The sequence below is a fragment of the Pipra filicauda genome, unplaced genomic scaffold, assembly GCF_003945595.2.
Source record: "Pipra filicauda isolate LSUMZ 115617 unplaced genomic scaffold, ASM394559v2 scaffold65_size3143899_pilon, whole genome shotgun sequence".
Lineage (NCBI taxonomy): Eukaryota > Metazoa > Chordata > Aves > Passeriformes > Pipridae > Pipra > Pipra filicauda.
In genome coordinates this window covers 533223-551388 of record NW_024104820.1, presented here as the reverse complement: position 1 = coordinate 551388, position 18166 = coordinate 533223, and the positions used below count along the sequence as shown (strand labels likewise).

The following is an 18166-nucleotide window of genomic DNA, read 5'->3' as shown; positions in this document are numbered from 1 at the left end:
AGAGGGGAGAAGCAACAAAAGAAAGGTAACAGCAGAAGGAAAGGGGTCATCTTTTCTCCTGAGTTGGTTCAGCTCCTTACCAAGAGGCTCATACCCTGACTGGAATTTCCAGGCATTACACGATGCCCTTATTCAATATTCACTTCAAGGCGTTGCTCAGGCCCTATCAAAAAACATTGCCAAAGGCTCAAGAATTGCTCCTTGCAATGAGGACCACAGGTTTACAAAAAATCTGCTCCAACTGGCCTTTGCATAGTAAAAAATAACTGAGACACCAACAACTTTAGAGCAGAAGTGGAAGACCTAAATGGAGAGTTACATCAGATCAGCTGGAAATGCAAGTGAGAAAGAAGCAGGGATCAAAAGAGAAAAAAAAAATACCATCTCGAGTTTTGAAGTTGAAAACAGTAAATTACAAATACCAACTAAATTTAAAGTGGGTTTCTACCCCAATTTCACAATAAAAAGTGGTTACATACTTGAATATTTTTTAAAAATTATAATCAGAACAAAAGACATTTCTCATCTTTAATCCCAAATGTGATTACATACTCTGAATTGTGACTAGCTTTTGCAAAGCATGGAAAATATTGAGGGCCTGCTCATAATTAGACTGATTTTATTAGGGCCAACCATGCAGCTCTTATAAAAAGGCACAAGGTCCACTGAGGATAAACATGCTGATCTATTTACTCCAGCTGAGGGTCTTGAACGTGCTTCACCTTTCATGATGGTGCCAGTGGAATGCACTACAATGCTATAAAATAAGCAGATTTCTTAAAATGCTGTAAAACACCTCAGGTTGTCAGCCAACAAAGAGAAACTTCTACATGATGAGCCAAGCAAACCTGGGTTTAAGAGATTCAGAACTTTCCTTCAATCTTTTATCTTCTCACCTTTTCCGATATTAAAACTATTCCAAGCTATAGGTAATGAATTATTCAAATATGCACAAGCAGCTATGAACACATTTTGTCCTCTTAAGATGCATGCACAGAAGTCAACAAGAAGCTGGGCACACCTATCTGCATGAGAATTTGTCTCTTACTGTTTGTCCCTGCTTAGTATTTTCTAAGAGCTGTAAGTCCACTAACTAATAGCCTGTCAGCTGTGTCTCTGCCCCCTGTTCTCTCATCTGCACTTTGGGGTCCATCAACACTAAGAAAATAACTAGCTGGTGACAATCATCATTGGCAACAGCTTTTCTGATCCCCACTCAAAGGATGTTGAAAACTGTTTTCCGGCTTGAGTAGAAGAGACAAACACATTTCTGGCCCATTACAGATTGATGCAGTCATCCTTTCCAGTAATGGGCTTGAAAATTGATTGGTCCCAATTACATCAGGAGTAAACATCATTTTCAGCACCAGTTGGAAGTGGTCCAGGGGGACCCACTGTTGACAACCACCGTCAGCAGAAAGTTAGTCAGTCAAAGGTGATTTTTCTAATGCAGATGCTGAACAGAGAGCCAGGAGAAGCTTGACTTTAACATGGTCTGCATCAAAACAAACATCAACATTCAAGTATGTTACTGATGGTGTTTAAGTGCATCAGGTTTAAGATCTGCAGATTTGGTTTAATCAGAAAGAATGTACTTTTTTTTGTGTGAAGATTGTGACTGCACAATATCCTGAACAAGTAAAAAACCTTACTCCTAGGACAATATAGACTTCTTAAATATTCAAATTTAGATGGTGAGCGAAACTTATAAATTATTGTTACTGGCATTATGTGGAGTGGAAAGTGTATACATATCCATCAAAAGTTTGCCCAACTGTCAACTAACATTTTAAAAGTGAAAAGAGAAAAGACACCAGAGCTCCAACCTCAGATCTGCAAACTGCCTTTTAAATGTCCACATATGAGTCTATTGCAGTTTTCTTCTTTGTAAAATCAGAACCCTTTCCTTATTTCATACCATGTAATGCTGTGAGGAGAACCCGTAATTTTAACCAAGTAGAATGTTTAAATTGCTGTACAAATATTTAACAGTGTTTTCTTATTCATAAAGCCCAGTGATGCACCAGGGCATGGAACACACAAAACTGTGATCCACAGCTTTGAGTATCTTCATCAAATGCTACATGCAGCTTCCATGTAGGCACAATTCTTTGCTTTAGAAACTTCGTTGTCATGTCATTTCACTGTCCAATTACATTTCTTCTGTCCACATGATCCTCAGCTACACACAAGGCAAAACAGTATTTTGTCACCTGATGGTTTTTTAAGGGTCACCCCCTAGTTTTGGTCCCAAGTTTGGAAACTTCCAGATGAGCTAAATGACATCAGTCAAGCACAGACATCAGTAGGCTGATGGTCCCTACTTCATTGTTCTGCAAATGACTTTGTGTGCCAAAGTCACATCATTAACGTTCACTTCACGAAACACAAACAATTTATAGAGAAAAGTACTCTGGTTTGGAAAAACACGCTTTCGTCCAAGCATTCTGTAGTATTTAAATTCTTTTTCAAGTATATTTCCTATCATTAAAAAAGTCGCTTTTCTTCAAGAGCAATTTTCTTCAATCTAATATGAAAAACAGAAAAACTATTTTCTTATACATGATCACATTGTTCAGGAGATTTTACAGTATTTCCCTGGTACACAGCTTCTGCCCACACTTATAGATAAGCATATTAATGATATTCAAGACAATTTCAAAATATCAGCACAGTTGTTTTGTAAGGTGAATATAGTTTTAATTTTTAAAGGAAATTATGCATTTCACAGAGTTGAGTATAAATGTCAGCCTTATTTTAAGGCTGAGAAAATAGTCTTAAACACATCCTAATCTTATTAGATACAAACCCTCCATGTAAAGGTTGAATTGAGTTGGAAGAGCATTGTAGGTAAACATGCATATGGGAGCACCATAGGTAAACTGTACTGACTGGTGGATAAAAGAGCTTTGTCCTTCTAGCCCTTCTATAGTTTCCCTTCTTTTTCCCTGTACTTCCAAAGCTGTGACTAAACACATAGGCTCAAATAGTTTGAAAAGAAAAATGCTCCACATTTGGGATGCTCACTATCCCATGACTCAAAGATGAAAACTCAACACAGTTCTTAATTAAACCTGTACTTACAAAACATGGAATCCACAGCTATTCACCATGAAGCCAACAGCAGCTGTTTAACTTTCCTGAACAGTAACTGGATTTATGTAACTTTCTCCTTTATGTGTGATAAAGATATATGCCCATTGCACTGCAGCTATTCACAAGCAACCAGAAAGAATTTGTTCTTAAACAATTAAACTAACTGGTTAGTTTTATGTTGGATATGGATGGTTTGTTTGATGTTTTTGAAGTTTACTCAGGCTGAAAATAATTTCCTTCATAATTTTTCATTATTTTTAACATGCAGTTAAAAGTTCCTAATTACCAAAATATCCTTTCCTCCTACATTTGCCTTCATTTCCTTTTTTTTTTTTTGCTTGCTCTAGGAGTGAAAGAAGATGAAACAACTGAATTCCATTTATCCTCACATCTGTACCCTGCTCTCCTTAATTCTGTTAGCAGGTGATGTACAGCTGTAGAAGGGGAATAGGGTTTGCACTAGCGTACTAATCCTCAGACCATGATGAATTCGATACAGAAACTCATCTCATATTCCTCCTGGTCCCACCACTTTCTCTGAGGGTGATTCTCATCTCTCTTTCCAACATTATTTTCTTCCCTAGTAGTCCACCATCATTTCTACTGCTAGGTAAGAAAAACCCTCTGGTTTATGGGGAGAGACATGCATGTTTCCAGCTCCTACGCTCTGTCAGCGTGACATCCTGATGCTTCCAACGGCAGAGATGGACAGAGTTTGACAGGAAGAGGGAATTTTGTAATCAAGGCAGGTCGCAAATTACTGCTGGGAGTTCCAATGTAGGTATTTCCCAGCAGAAGAAAAAGTTATTCCTCAAACATAATGCTTCCCTGAAGTTTTCCAGTAGCCTTTTAATCAGCAGCCAGCTGTCAAGATTCTGCACACACAGATATCTAATATTGACATTTAGTTTTCAGCCTACATAACCTAGGAGTGTTTGTTACACTGTCAGTAGGCAAGATAGGGTAAATTTAAGATAATTCAAAATGAACACCCAAGCTTCATTTTCTATACTATTAGAAGCAAAAAAATATCCCATGTATCTAAGGAAAAAACAGTTGCAAAATGACGTCTACTTGACTTACCTAACGGGAATGGAAATGGATCATAACTTTAAAGGTAATTACACATCAGCTGTTCTTAATAGCTTTGTGTACCCTTTAAAACGACCTCACTATTTTAACCAATCTTCTCCTAAAATTTACTTTTCTTATAAGTAAGCTCTTACAAAACCTAAAACTAACATACGTTTTTCTTCAAAGTTATGTTTGTATCATTTAAGACACTAATCTGAGTAGAATTTCTGCCCCAAGCAATGGTGCATTGAGCTACTATAAGCTAGCTTAACCATGAAATCAAACCTGACTTGATTCTAATATAAAATGTAAATACTATTATTAGGCTTTTATACTGTGAAAACCTAACAAAACTTAAAGAAGATAACAAGCCGCTGAAAAACAAAAAAACAACCAACTTTCAAAATATTGCTAAGCACTCCTAAGTATCTGTAAATTATTTGTAAATTATCTAAATAATACTACAAGAACAAATACTTTGGTCAAATGGTATAAACCAGTGCCAGGCATCAAACTGGACTCTATGGCTCAGATTTTGCAAAATAAATCATAAATTATTCTATTAAATTCTTTGAAACTTACTTGATATGTATTTATGAGACAGGAACAAAGTTATTCATGCATATAAAAGTGTGCAAGAGCAGAGTAGAAATGACCCCATTCTCTCCTCTGTACAGCACCCCTGAAGAACTATCCAAGTATTGACAGCATAAGACACTGAAATAACACTGCCGTTCATGTAAATGAAGAGCTTTATATACTTTCAAAGTACAAGTAGCTACAAGTGAATTCAGAAAACCTGTTTGCAATTTTATTTCAAAGTGATAGCACCTAATAGCAGTTAAAATAAACTGATAACTGATAAAATAACTGATAAAGAGTAACAACCACTTTTCACTGCAATTCAGGATAAAAGTCACATACTGTTAACTCAACATATTTTATACACACATCATGTCCCAAATAACTTCAGAGCAAGTAGTGTATAAAAAAATACCAACTAATAAAATATGAAAATATTCCATGCCCAGTTCATTTCAGTTAGCTGTAGCAGATGTATCTACCGAAAAACAAGCACGCTCATTTCAGATGGGGGAGTACTTACATCACTCTGGTGTTTACTGACTTCCATGGCATGCTTAACATCTGGAGGCTCCTTCATTCGTGCGTAATCTGAAGTTCCTTTCTCAGCATCATGTTTTTGTTTATAGAGTACCTGAAAGAAGCAATATTATACTTTTGCGACCCGAGTAGAACAGGTATAATAACAAGAGCTGGATTAAACCCAGTGTCATAGTGTGCCTGTATTGAGGAAGATACATAATAAATAATTAAACTCCTTAGTGGAACCAGCTCCTTAATGAAATGAGAGCAGCTTCTACCCAAAATAGAGACATATAAGGTAGAGTCAGCAGAGAGATTTCTCTGCAACTGTTATTGCAACAGAGGTATGAGTAGACAGGGGGAAGAAAAAGCAACATACAGAAACAGAAAATTAAGCTTAACAAGGTGAGAAGACAGATCGGGGAAAAGGATAAGCAAAAGCTTTTTATTTGCTCAAAACACATCATTTTCGGGGGGGGGGGGAAAAGGTTATGCATTTTTCATAAACAAACAGTTTTACATTAAATACTCATAGCCCAAACTTCTCTTTCTCCTGCTGCTAGGAAACTACTAGCACAATATGCATTTTGACTAGCCCCCACGTTCACAAAGAAAAATAATATTTACATTCAATTCACATCATGGTAAAGGAAAATGTAATCAAATTGTGAGTTTATAAACACATTTATTTTTATAATAGAAATGGAGCTCAACATTGGGCATTTATCCAGCTTTCACTGTACTGTGTTATACTTACGTATACACATATTCATATACCAGAACTGCCCAAAAAGCTGATCTTGCACTTATCCTTGTCAGAAGCTTTTAGGCTTATATTAAGAAAATTCACCAGGTTTTGATGCCTAAAAAGCAGCAAGCATCAAGAAAATTCATTTTCTAACAGCTCTCATGAACAAGCACTAAAATAATCCCCAAGGAAACAGCAAATACTAAATAAGATTGATAGATGATCAGAAGTAGTATTGAAACTAAAACCCTTGAGAGCAATAGAAGAATACTGTGAAAGTTTTGAGAGAACTCTCAACTACGGTGATTCAGACTCTTAGGACTGTGAGAAAAGGCTGTATCTGTTTCTGTTTAAAGCAGCACAATTTCGTCTGAGTCACAGAGTAGGGTACTCAAGGCAATATGTTAGTATCTGCTCTGACTATCTTGGATTACAAAATAATATATAGGCTGAGAGATTAAGACAAAAAGGAGGGGGTGGGGGTATTTTTCCACTGCTACTATGTGAATGAAATTATCAAATCAGGAAACTTAAAATGTGCCACCTCCTTATACAATGAAACATGATCAGGCCTCTGGAGAAACAAACACAACTTAAATTGAAACAAAAAGAATCCATAACTTGCCTACATCTGGCAAATGGAAAAGCACATAATCTTCAACAAGACCGAAGCATCGCTAACAAATGATTCCCTGCAAAAGTGTAATTACTATACAAACATATGCCACAAAAACTCTTCTGCAACTTCTCCTTGCTTACACTGTCACTTTTAAGATGTTCCCCCCCCACTTAACATGATTCTGAAAAGCAGCCCCATACAGTTACTTCCAAAATCTACTAATTTACAAATATTTTATTACATTACCACTTTGCTGGTTCAACATGTCTATTTTTCTCTTGGCAAGTGGGTTACATAACGACGACATCAAAACACAACAGCACATCAACTCCCACCGTGAGAAAATTAACAGAAATTACAATTCAGTATCCAGTATCTTGGAAAAGATGACCATTTCTTTATTAAGGCAGTAAGATTTCACTTGCTATTTGGCATCTGTGTTCTTTCTATTATTTCAGATTATTCCAATTAACTCACTGAAGTAATCTAGAAGCAGTCACAGGCTAGGAGGAATTCAAAGGCTGTCTAGTTTAGTTTTGGACATTTTAGTGCAAAACTATTCCTAGATTTGTAAATCAGTTTCAAGGAAGCATGAAAGAATAATTATTATTATTTCATCAATAGTCTTACAACCATTATTTTACAGGTTAGCGTGCGTACATTTATTTCTCAACTCATGTTAATTTTCAAGTTTTAGCTAAACTGAATTTCCTTTATCAAATCGGCATAAGAAACTACTCCAGAGAGAGATCAAGCATTACAGGTCACTGACATAACCTCTACCCTTTAGTGGCACCATTTATTAACTTGAGAAATGTAAGGTAATTATTTAAGTAGGTATGACTTCAGATTGAACTAATTTGTAAGTACTCATTTTTTATTTTTCTTATCTCTCTTGTACACCAGTGTGTCAATAGGAAGCTGCATTAAGGAAGGCTTTGTGCTCTTTTAACCTAGCTCTGACCCTCTGTTTTGTCATACTTTAAACACTATTACATTTTTTTATATATTTCCCTTTATAGTCAGTAAGCTGAGCTCTGAACTTAAAATCCACAAAGTAGGATTTTGTAGGAGGAAATGTTCAAAAACACAGAAAATGTCAATTTAATCTCTACACAGAGAATTAGATTATCAAGTGTATTCATGTAAAACAAAAGTACAGAAGTCTAGGAGACTAATGCCTGCCACCATAAAACAGAGGAAATTTTGAACATGACATTTCATACCATAAAAAAAATTAAATAATTACATTAAACAGTCTGATAATGTGTAATATGATTGTAAGTGATGCAGTAAATCACAAAATTTTTATTGTAGTTAAAAAAACCCTCTGAAACTTTCTCTGGAAGTTGTAAATATTGCTTAAGATTCACTTGGCTCATCATCTTTAAAACCAAACAGAAAATACCGTTAAGCATTGACATATAGCTACTCTTTGAGGTATTGCCCTGTGCAAAGGAGAAAATTAAACTGCCTTCAGTTTGCTTTAGATTATTCCTTTCAGATAAGAGGAAAAACAGTGCAATCACTTCCTATGGCAGAAATAAAGTGATGAAAAAAGTGATGAAACACTTACTTTTTTCCAACATTGTTTTCCCTTCAAGCAATTTTAAATACCTTTATCATTGTTTGTGACACCTTATTAAAAAAAAATCATTCTACGTAAGGAAGTATTCAGTATACTGAATCTTGTCTGATCTTCAGACAAGAAAAAGACTTCGCACAGAGCTAGCAATGATCAGAAGTTTTCCTTAAGAAATATTTTCCACAGGAAAACTGCAATTTTTCAAAAATATGTCCACTTCCTCTCAGGAAAATCAACATTGAAGGCTCCCTGCCTAGACTGGTCCCATCAATTTTATTTTCTCACTGCAGAGAACAGGGAAATTGGTGAGAGCTTTTGTAGACTGGCAAGGAAGGTGAAGTTACTCAGTGAGGACAGGGACTTCTCTCTCTAGTTTACCCTGGCGACAATGGTGACAAAAGTGAGAGCGGGAGCAAAATCTGGTTGCTCACCCTCAAGAAAGCTACTTAGAAGTCAACAGTCAAATTTCCTGTGTAGAGGAAAAAAATGAAAATGAGAAAAGCCACCCAAGTATGTGGGGCTATGAAACTTCTTTTTCATTCTCCTGAAACACTTTTTCCCATAAAGACTGTCATGATTCTTTGGTTACAATTTTAGACAGATGTCCTTCTCTGTGGGTATTTATTTACATCTTTGTGCCAGTTCTACATAAAACACAAAAGAACAAATGTGGGTTTCATGAAAAAGCCAACAGAGATGGCCTTGTTTTAGGCTTTCCTGAGTATCTTGAAGGGGAATTGAGCATGTATCAATACAGTCAATATGGGGGAAAAACTCCACTGGAAGAGAACCACATTTGTCAGGGCACTGTACTCTCCATTGTGGCAAGATCCATATGCCAGTGCTGACCTTGCATGGCTGCAACCCTACAGAATGAGGTCCTGGCTCTGCTGAAGTTACTGACAATTGCCATATGAGTTGCATGCAAATGTGGTCAATGGTGCTGTGGTAGTCTGTTTGCTCTGGAGAGGACAGTGTAGGTGAAATCCCATTTTCTTGTGAAAAATGGGAAATTTCCCCTAGTTGCCCCCAACTTCCTAAATGATGAGTGTGATTTGAAACAGTGTATCAAATTACTAAACTGGGCTAGATCTAGGTAGGCTGAAGACAGAGCTGCTGGGCAGCAGCAGTGCAGCAGCACCATTTCAGGAGCAAACATCAAATCATGGGAGAGATCCTTTGCCGAGAGCACACCTGTGTAAGGAGATCCCCCAGAACAGGTATGCCAGCCTGTGCTAGCAGGTAGCAGCAGGGAGAGTCAGTGGCTCTCCTTCTTTCTGCACCATGATCCCCTAGTCCAGATGCAAGTGCTTGGCAGATGCATCTGCCAAGAACATGGCACCACAGAGCGAGAAAACTCCCGCTTGATCTGGCTACAAAAGCATTCAAGCCCAGCATTTCATCCAAGAAGCATGAAAAAGGAGTCAAAGGTGTAAATTTGTTCCAACGTGGATGGGAAGGAGGATATGTACTCGTATTTTCCACCTCTCAGGAAATCAGCACCTACGTAAAATCAGCTTACTATAACTGAGAAACAGACTGCAGTTCTGTGCTTGCAGCAGCCTTTTTGCAGGAGGACTGGCATAATGGCCAGCTGGTGCTGCTCTCACTCCTTCCTATGGTATATCTGTAGTCTCCTCCTGAAGTGATGACCTGTAAATTCACAAACCCAGCTAGACAGATGCAGCAAAAACCCTCTCTGCCACATCCTGACCCAGCTGGAATGTGAAATCCTTGTATTAGCTACTTAGGTACCACAGTGATAGGCACAATATGGATTAGATTTGAATACTGTGGAGAACATTTTCACTAGAAAATCCCCTGAGATCTCTCTCAAAGTAGCATTAAATTCAGGTCCACTGCAACTGTAACCACAAGTTGGAAAAATGTGTCAGCATATCTTTAAGTTTTATGGTAGATTATGATTTATAATGCAACTATTCCTAAGGGAATGGTATGAATTTTACAGGGAAAATTTCTGCTTAAGTATCTCATCCTATATGCATATTTGTTTCTCTATGACTGTTGTATGATTGAAGAAAACCTTCAAAAACTATCAAATAAAAGTCAGTCTTTTCCTTAAAAGGGTTTTTTTGATGAATCAATGGTTTCACTTTTAGTCTCAGTTATTTGTCTCTTCTGCCACATCAGCAATGTTAATTAATCCCATTTGTGTAAACTAATGTAGAATATAATAATTTGGAATGAATCCGGGAGTGAATCTGTGGCAAAATAGTTAACTCATGTTTTATAAATCGAGCTAACAGTTATACAAGTTTAATTCCTAATTTATTTCTACTGTAATTCCTCTAATAACTCACTTTTCAGTGAAATGTCACATTAATGACATTTCAGCTACTGTGCTGCTTTAACCTGAGTGTATATATGTTCCACTTCAAACTAAGAAAACTAAAATATATGTTATTATATTTGCTTAATATAGCCTTGATTAAAACACTGTTTTATATCAAAACATTTCTCTACAATGTGTCCTGAGATTTCAGTCCTTTCTTTTGGTATTTTCCTTTGTCTGAAAAAATATCACTGCATTAGAGGAATGCTTATTGAAATACAGTCAATATTATGGATTTAGGAGCATGTTCACACACTGGCTGTATTAAACTATATCTTTAAGAGAGGAGAAAGTAAAAACAAGAAAAATGTGGAAATGTTTGGTGGACAGAAAGCAATGACCATCTATCAGCTGTAATTCTCATGAGTAACAATGAAAATCTCTAGCTCCATTCATATTACACATACTTAACATTCACAATTCCACTGAGATCAATGGAAGTGAAGGGTCACCTGCTTACATTTAGGGTATTATATTTTTAAGCCCCCGAAGGCAATTGAAGTGGAATTTACTATTTTGCTGGTTGTTTACATGCTTTACGCTATCTTTAATATACTTCATATTTTTAATTCTATAAAATTCGTTGTATTAGTATGTAGACCATCACAAATACATTTTCTGCTATCAGTAAGTGCCTATAGAAGTCATTAAAGATTTTATTCTTTTGCCTTCAGTATCAAACATTTTATATAGCTAATACAACACCCAACAGGAAATAGTTGTTATATAAGATTCATCTATTCTATAAGCACAGTGCAATGTCACTGAATTCAGTTAATTCCTTATTGCATTCATGGATTTCTAATGGATTTATGAATGCACTAGCAGCTTTTAAATGTATATTTAATAAACATAACAATGTCAAAAGATTGTCAACATTTTAAAACTGAGTAGTTCTTGAAGTTAAGAAGTTATGCTGATAAACTGTGGTTGATAAACTCACTCAAATAAATCAAGCCAGCAATCATGTGTCTGTGCAAATATTTTGTTCAAATTGGCCATACTCTGACACACAGTTAATCTAAAAATCATTTTGCAATTCTAAAAATTGTACCTTGCTCTGAAGCTGCATTAATTCTTTTGCAAATACACTGTCAATTGTGGCTGGCATCTGCTGATAAAGACAGTTGGAAAGGTCTTTTTTAGCAGCTCCTTTGTACTTCACCTAGAGGGCAGAAAAAGGTGACATATAATGCAAAAATTAAGACACAGTAAACATATTACCTATTTTTTCTAGTAAGTAAAATGACATAGACCATTAGAACTGGAAAAATTTAAAGCCGTCATTAACTTCCAAGCAAAACCATATGTAAATAATACTTTAAGTGGATGTGTCTAATTCACAAAACAATGCAAAATATCTACTAATTAAATTCAATCATTTGGAGGGGAGTATAAAATAAGGTAGCAAGGCAGATTTTTTTATATTTTTTCAAATAATTTTCAAAATCAAAACTTATCTTTTTTCTTTCTCTTTTCACAAGTTTTGCACAACGGGAGCAATGAGAGGCCAACAACAAATATTTTACCAATTAATAAGTATCAGCAATTAAATGTAGCTGGAAAGGATGGGAACATTGAAATTAGCATGTCCACCATAATTTCTACTTAATCTTTTCATATTACAGTCTCATTTTTTAATTACTTTTTACTTATCCTGTATTTCCTCCAGTGTTCAGTACTAGCAATTCCTCACAAAAGGGCTTCACAAGAGAGACCAGAATAATAGTTCAAAATCTGTGAGGTTTCTGCTTCATATATAAGTTTTTCAAATTCATAAAAACAATGTCAAGTACAGCTGTGAAAGTGATCATAAATACCAAAAATATTTTAAATTATACTGTCTAATGTCATTAATTTACTGTGCAATACACAGTTCTTCATTAGAGGTTAATTCCCCATATGTACATATCTATATAAATAATTTGCTCTAATAAATTTTCCAAGCCAGAGGGCTCTTTTTCACTGTTGTGGACATGCTGTTAAGAATTTCAGTGTCCAAGTTTTGCAAAAACAGGTTATGGGACACTAGAGGTCAGTAATTTACAACATAAACCATCCATCACATCATTAGCTTCAGGTAATGCTGCAATAAGCAGATAAGAGTGCTCAACAGTGTGGTAACATAAAACATACGGGGTTTAAAAATTTTAAAATACCTTTATATCTCTAAATCTTTGATTTATAATTAGCAGCTTTTCTTTGGAATCAGATGGATTAGATAAATATTCGCTATATACTGTACTTTTGTAGACTGCAATAGTCTGCCTCTTATAAAGTGTGATTGCATCAGATTTACTCCCCTTGGAGTAATGCCACTCTTTCTTAGAAAACAGAAAGATAAATACAACAAAAATATTCACTAGATGCACTTCTATTGGATGTAGCCACACAGCAAACTCTTGGATATCAGAAAGCGATTACAGAATGTATATAAATTACATAACTTCAGACAGAGATATTGGAGCATTCTTTATCATAATAATAAAGGTAACACAAATAACGAGGCACCAAAAATTTACATCTTCCAAGAGTCACAGTGACAGAAAAATCACCCAGAAGCAGTGATTCCCAAACAAAGCAACTCTCTGCCATGTAAAACTCCTGCTGCTCTTCTTACCTATGGAAAATAATCAGAGATGCAATTCTACAGCACCTTGTACCTAGGACACGAAGAGCTGGCAGTAAATGCTGCTCTGGCATTTTGGAAGCTGTTACTCTTTCTTTGCCACTACAGTTGTGCGTGTATGTGTGTGTGTATGCCTGTGTGTGTGCATGTCTGTGTACACGAAGACCTAAAAACTCTGACACAGGGAGGCATGCAAGTGCTCAGGCAACCCACAGATGGCATTGACCCAATGTCTGCCCCAGGTCCCTCGCTGAAGAAGGACAGGGATGATAACATGGAAACAGTTCCCTTCTCTCCTGTTTTATATCAAGCTGTGAATTCTCCACAGCAGGGAAACTTTGCACAGGTGAAGTTTGCAAACTTCATCATTGCAGAGCAAGTAACAAAAAAATTCTTTTCCTATTCCTCGGTTTACCCACCCATAAAATGGGATAGCTAGGACTGGCTCAGAACCATTAACAAAGTATCTTCAAATCCCAAAATAAAAGTATCGCATAATTCCAAATTATTATTACTCACATATACGGTATATATTAATTACAGCCTTTTAAGTCACTTTAGCTATAAACAGAACTGTTATTTGAAAGAAGCTGTCCTTCCCCTGCTAAAAGTCACAGTATCCAACTGAGAGACTTTTTAAGAAGGATAAGAAGCCAAGAAAATTCTTCAGCCTTTTAGATCTTACCTCAGAAATAAAAGCACCGACACTTTTCACATGTTTTAGCTGCGGGGTGTCAGGTACAAATATGCACTTGCCTTTAGATTTTTTAAACTCTTCTTTATAGTGTATCTACAAAGAGAAGAAAAAAAGTTTAATTGTTCTTAAACACACACACACACACAGAGAAAAATAAACAACAGCTATTTTTTACTTAAATATTTTTTATTATTATTATTTTATTTTATTCATGGATACTATTCTGGATGGCTTGCAAGTACCTCTAGCTGGATCAAATTAAACCATAAAGGGAAACACCCAGTTCTCACACACAGTACCAGGACTATGTAAAAGTCACAGAACTCTTTAATAATAAAGATGAAAAAGATAGGATTTTTTCTATATATCTACAGCACATTTTCACCACCGTTGCAGATGTTTTAGTATGTCTAAAGAAAGAAGAATCAAATAATTGATCTCCTTGATCCTTGATCTCAAAGATAAAATTGTTAAACTTCTAACACAGACATAGCAAGCACAGAATCTGTATAACATCATCAAATGCCCCTTTCTGAATCCAAGAGTTCAATGAATAAATTCAGAAGGCCACTGCCAAACCGTTGCCTACAAAGCACCCAACAGAAATGACATGCAAGGATTAAAAGAATTTAAGACAAAATAAATTTTAAATTGAGCCATTTTTAAATTGTGTATGTACAAAGGAAACAATTTTTGAAACAAAACACCGTGATATATTTTGCAAAAAAAATAGAAACACAATTTTTTTTTTAACAACTAACCTTTTTCTTACCATGGGCAAACAGTGTGGGCAGGTACCACACAACTTGATGAAGTCAGAGTTACTTATTTGTATTAGTGAGACTATAAGAAGGATAAAATCTATGGACATGATTAACAGGTAGGTACCTTTATTATATAAGAACTTCATGAAGAAAGATGATGAATTATGATGAGATGGACTAAATAAGTTTTAAAGACAGACACTTTACATGGATAGCCTTAAATGTTTTTAGTGATATTTCTTTCTTTGTACATACAATAGTTTAGATCAATGCAAATTTAATTATTTAGTACTAAGCTCTTTCATGGTTATTATCTACTACCATTTCTCTAACCCCATTTTCACATTCTGCATAACAGCAGCTTGCATTTATGCACTCTAGACTTGCTGACAAGCACTGACAGAAGCAATATGATCTGCATCCGAGCATTACAGAAATATGCAGTCTTAATTTCCTCTCTCTCTGAATCTTTAATGGATATCACAAGTTCTAGTCTATGCTTCTCTACAGGGACCTGGAAAATTCATGAGAAGGATGGCAGCTTACACAAAATCAGCTCCTGTACATTCTGATGCAAACTTTCTGTACACTGCAAAATGGATTAGATAATGCTGAATTCATCTCAAACTCATGATTACTTAATCCTCACACAGTAAACAACTTTAATATTGAATTTACCCACATTTGGTCTACTGAAAGAATCTACATCTCGTTACCAAATCATATTGTCTGCCTTTGTGTATTACGGTCTATTCTAAATAAAAACTGTTTGGTGAACAATGAGTGTAACATTACTGTGTCATGATTTTATTCAGGGATCACAAAGCCAGTGGTTCATGTAACCTGTGTATGACACTGTACTCCAATGTAATCACAGAGCAATATACAAAAAAAGTGCAGTTTTATGAACACATGAGCAGGCACGCACTGTTCAATCTGCCCACATGCATGGGAAATCCATGGAGCTGACTGCTTACTGGTTAGGTTTGATGGCATTCCCAATAGGAACTCCTGTAAAACTATGACTCTGGTAGAGTCTTGCTGCTCACAGTTTAGATAAATCACCCATAGATATCAAAAGCTGACTGTAATTACATCCATTTTAATTACAGAGCAATAATTACATTCAAAACTCAAACATAAAAGCTTCCTAAGGTGTATCTTAATTGGACACAATGACAAAACATGACCAGAAGAAACAATCAAAACTGTTCTGCTGCAAAAGTCATGCTTTCAAACTACCCAAAAACAGTAAAGGACTAATGCCACCCCCTTACTCCTTATTATTCACATTTATTATGGTAACCCACAGAGGCCACAAAATGGACACAAATGGACCATTTAGAAAGGACATATAACAAAATGTTTGTTCAAACTGTGATCCAACACACTCCATTCTGCTACAGAATTGTCCACATTGCTTGGAAAGAGAAAGATGGAAGATGATATGCAACAAGTATAATGACATCATGACATCTGCAGTTAAAAACAAATCTATTGTAAATGATGCAACCAAGATGCTCAAGAGGTTGGCTACAACTGAACATAACCAATGGTTGGAAGGAATAGGCAGAGAAGCTAACATTCCTCTTCAAGGTTTGGAGTTAAACATTCAAATGTCTAAAATACTAAATAAGAAATTTTGCCTGCAAGTGACTTGCCCTTCATAACAAAATACGCTGTTTAGACTGAGCAGATCCGGTAAACCTTGTGAAAAAAACAAATAGGAAAAATTTGCGTATGATGGCCTGGAGCCACTGCTCTTTCAAAAGGTCCAGTTTCTCTCATTCTTTTCTTCTCCCTGACTCATCATAAAACTAACTCTAACCAGTAGCACAGCTATCATGTAAAAGTGGATTAAAATTCCTAGACAACCATCGAAACAGCAAGCTTCAAGCTGCACTTGTTTCTTAATGGACGTTATATGGAAAGATCAACTTTATAAAACAAGGGCATCCAACCTTTAGGCTGAAGCTTTCCAGTTTGCCAAGAAAATTCATCTCATCCATGGCCTGTTCCATCAGCCTTTTCAAGGGAGAAACACAGAGGGAGACTGTGGACTAAAGGAAAGGCTCCAATGGTAACAGCTTAATCCAAGCAGCAACCACTGTATTCAGGGGCACATACTAATCTAACTTTAATATAAATAACCATGTCAATAGTCATCATGCCAAGATCCACTGTAGAACTGTCATGTCTCAAATGCCCATTTAAGTTCGGAAAAACAACAAAGCTTCCTATCTAGCTTTTATGCTAAAACAAAAGGGAACTTTTTCCACTAAGGACTCACTTTCCAACCCTACATTAATTAATTTAGAATCTCCCATAAGACTAAGAACTGTGTTGGACCACGGATCCATCTAATACAAAATCCTCTCTCTGTGGTTGCAGCAACCTAGAGAAAAGCATGAGAAAATAAATGGTAGGCGTACAGTACTATTACTCCACAGTATTTTAGTAGTCTCCAGCAATTTGGACCTCAAAGTCCTCCTGAATTAGAGGTGTGGCTAGTAATGGCGAGTGAAGTGGAACACCTGCACCCAGAATTAGGTGGTCAGAACCCTGTTGGTACGAGTGGAAAGGCACGCTGCTCCTCCACTTGACTCTAGGTCTCTTTGGCCTTTATAACAGAGACATGATAAAGCAAGGACAGCTAAATGGCAAGTAGTTCTACTTTTATATAGGGGAAAAGATGCACTGCTACCACACATGACCAAAACTGAGCAGAATTCTCAGTGGCAGAGTGTCTGCCATTCTACTGAAAAGGATTATGATAGTTTGGTCAAATATCATGTATAATAATTCCCATCTCTGCTTATAAACAGTATTGACAACATCACACCCCATAATCAAAACAAATATGAAAATACGCCACAAGCAAATGGATGGGCGCAATTTCAATATGAAAGAGAAAAGGCCTGGAAAGGAAGGTAATTCATATAAGTCAAACACACGACAGTTTTGAAAACATCTGTGGAATTAAATTGCATCATGAAGGGAGATTAAATGAAATGGCTGTTGAGAGAAACAATCCAGGGGTATCACAGCCACAGAACAAACAACTGCCAACCTAAAATGAAACTGGGGATTTCCTCAAGAACAGGAGCACATTAACACAGCTTCCCCTACATACAGCTCAAGGCTGACAGCTATGCATGCACTAAGGACTGCCATCATAACACTTTTTTAAAACCATATTGCCAAATTAAAGTCAGCCAGCAAAGAATGCAGGGCAAGCATAATGCAACCCCAGTATCTCAGGTATGTGCACTCCTGGCGCTGCTTTCTGATGGAGGAGCTGTGCTGACAGCTCCACCATCAGAGAAAGACAATCACCCAGTCTCGTGGTCAGCAAGGACACAGGCTGCTCTCCCAAGGTCATCTTAGGGCCAAACTGCAAGTGCCATAAAACCACTGTACACATAAAACATACAGATGTACACCAATGATACATCCACACAAACAGTAGTTTCTGCAAAGGTTCATGGTAAAAAGGA

At 36.4% G+C, this 18166-nt stretch overlaps 1 protein-coding gene across 3 annotated transcripts in view; it reads right to left on the bottom strand.

The window, feature by feature from the left end:
* The window catches only part of NEBL (nebulette), a 251660-nt gene that overhangs the window by 73544 nt on the left and 159950 nt on the right, over nucleotides 1-18166 (bottom strand). The window contains exons 8-10 of one of the 3 annotated variants that reach the window (XM_039388523.1): nucleotides 13894-13998; nucleotides 11634-11744; nucleotides 5276-5386 (exon numbers count right to left, since the gene is read on the bottom strand). The exons of the other annotated variants lie outside the window; for them this stretch is intronic. Coding sequence (XP_039244457.1) covers nucleotides 5276-5386; nucleotides 11634-11744; nucleotides 13894-13998 — 327 coding nt within the window. The remainder of the gene's footprint in view (nucleotides 1-5275; nucleotides 5387-11633; nucleotides 11745-13893; nucleotides 13999-18166) is intronic. 3 annotated transcript variants of the gene reach the window in all.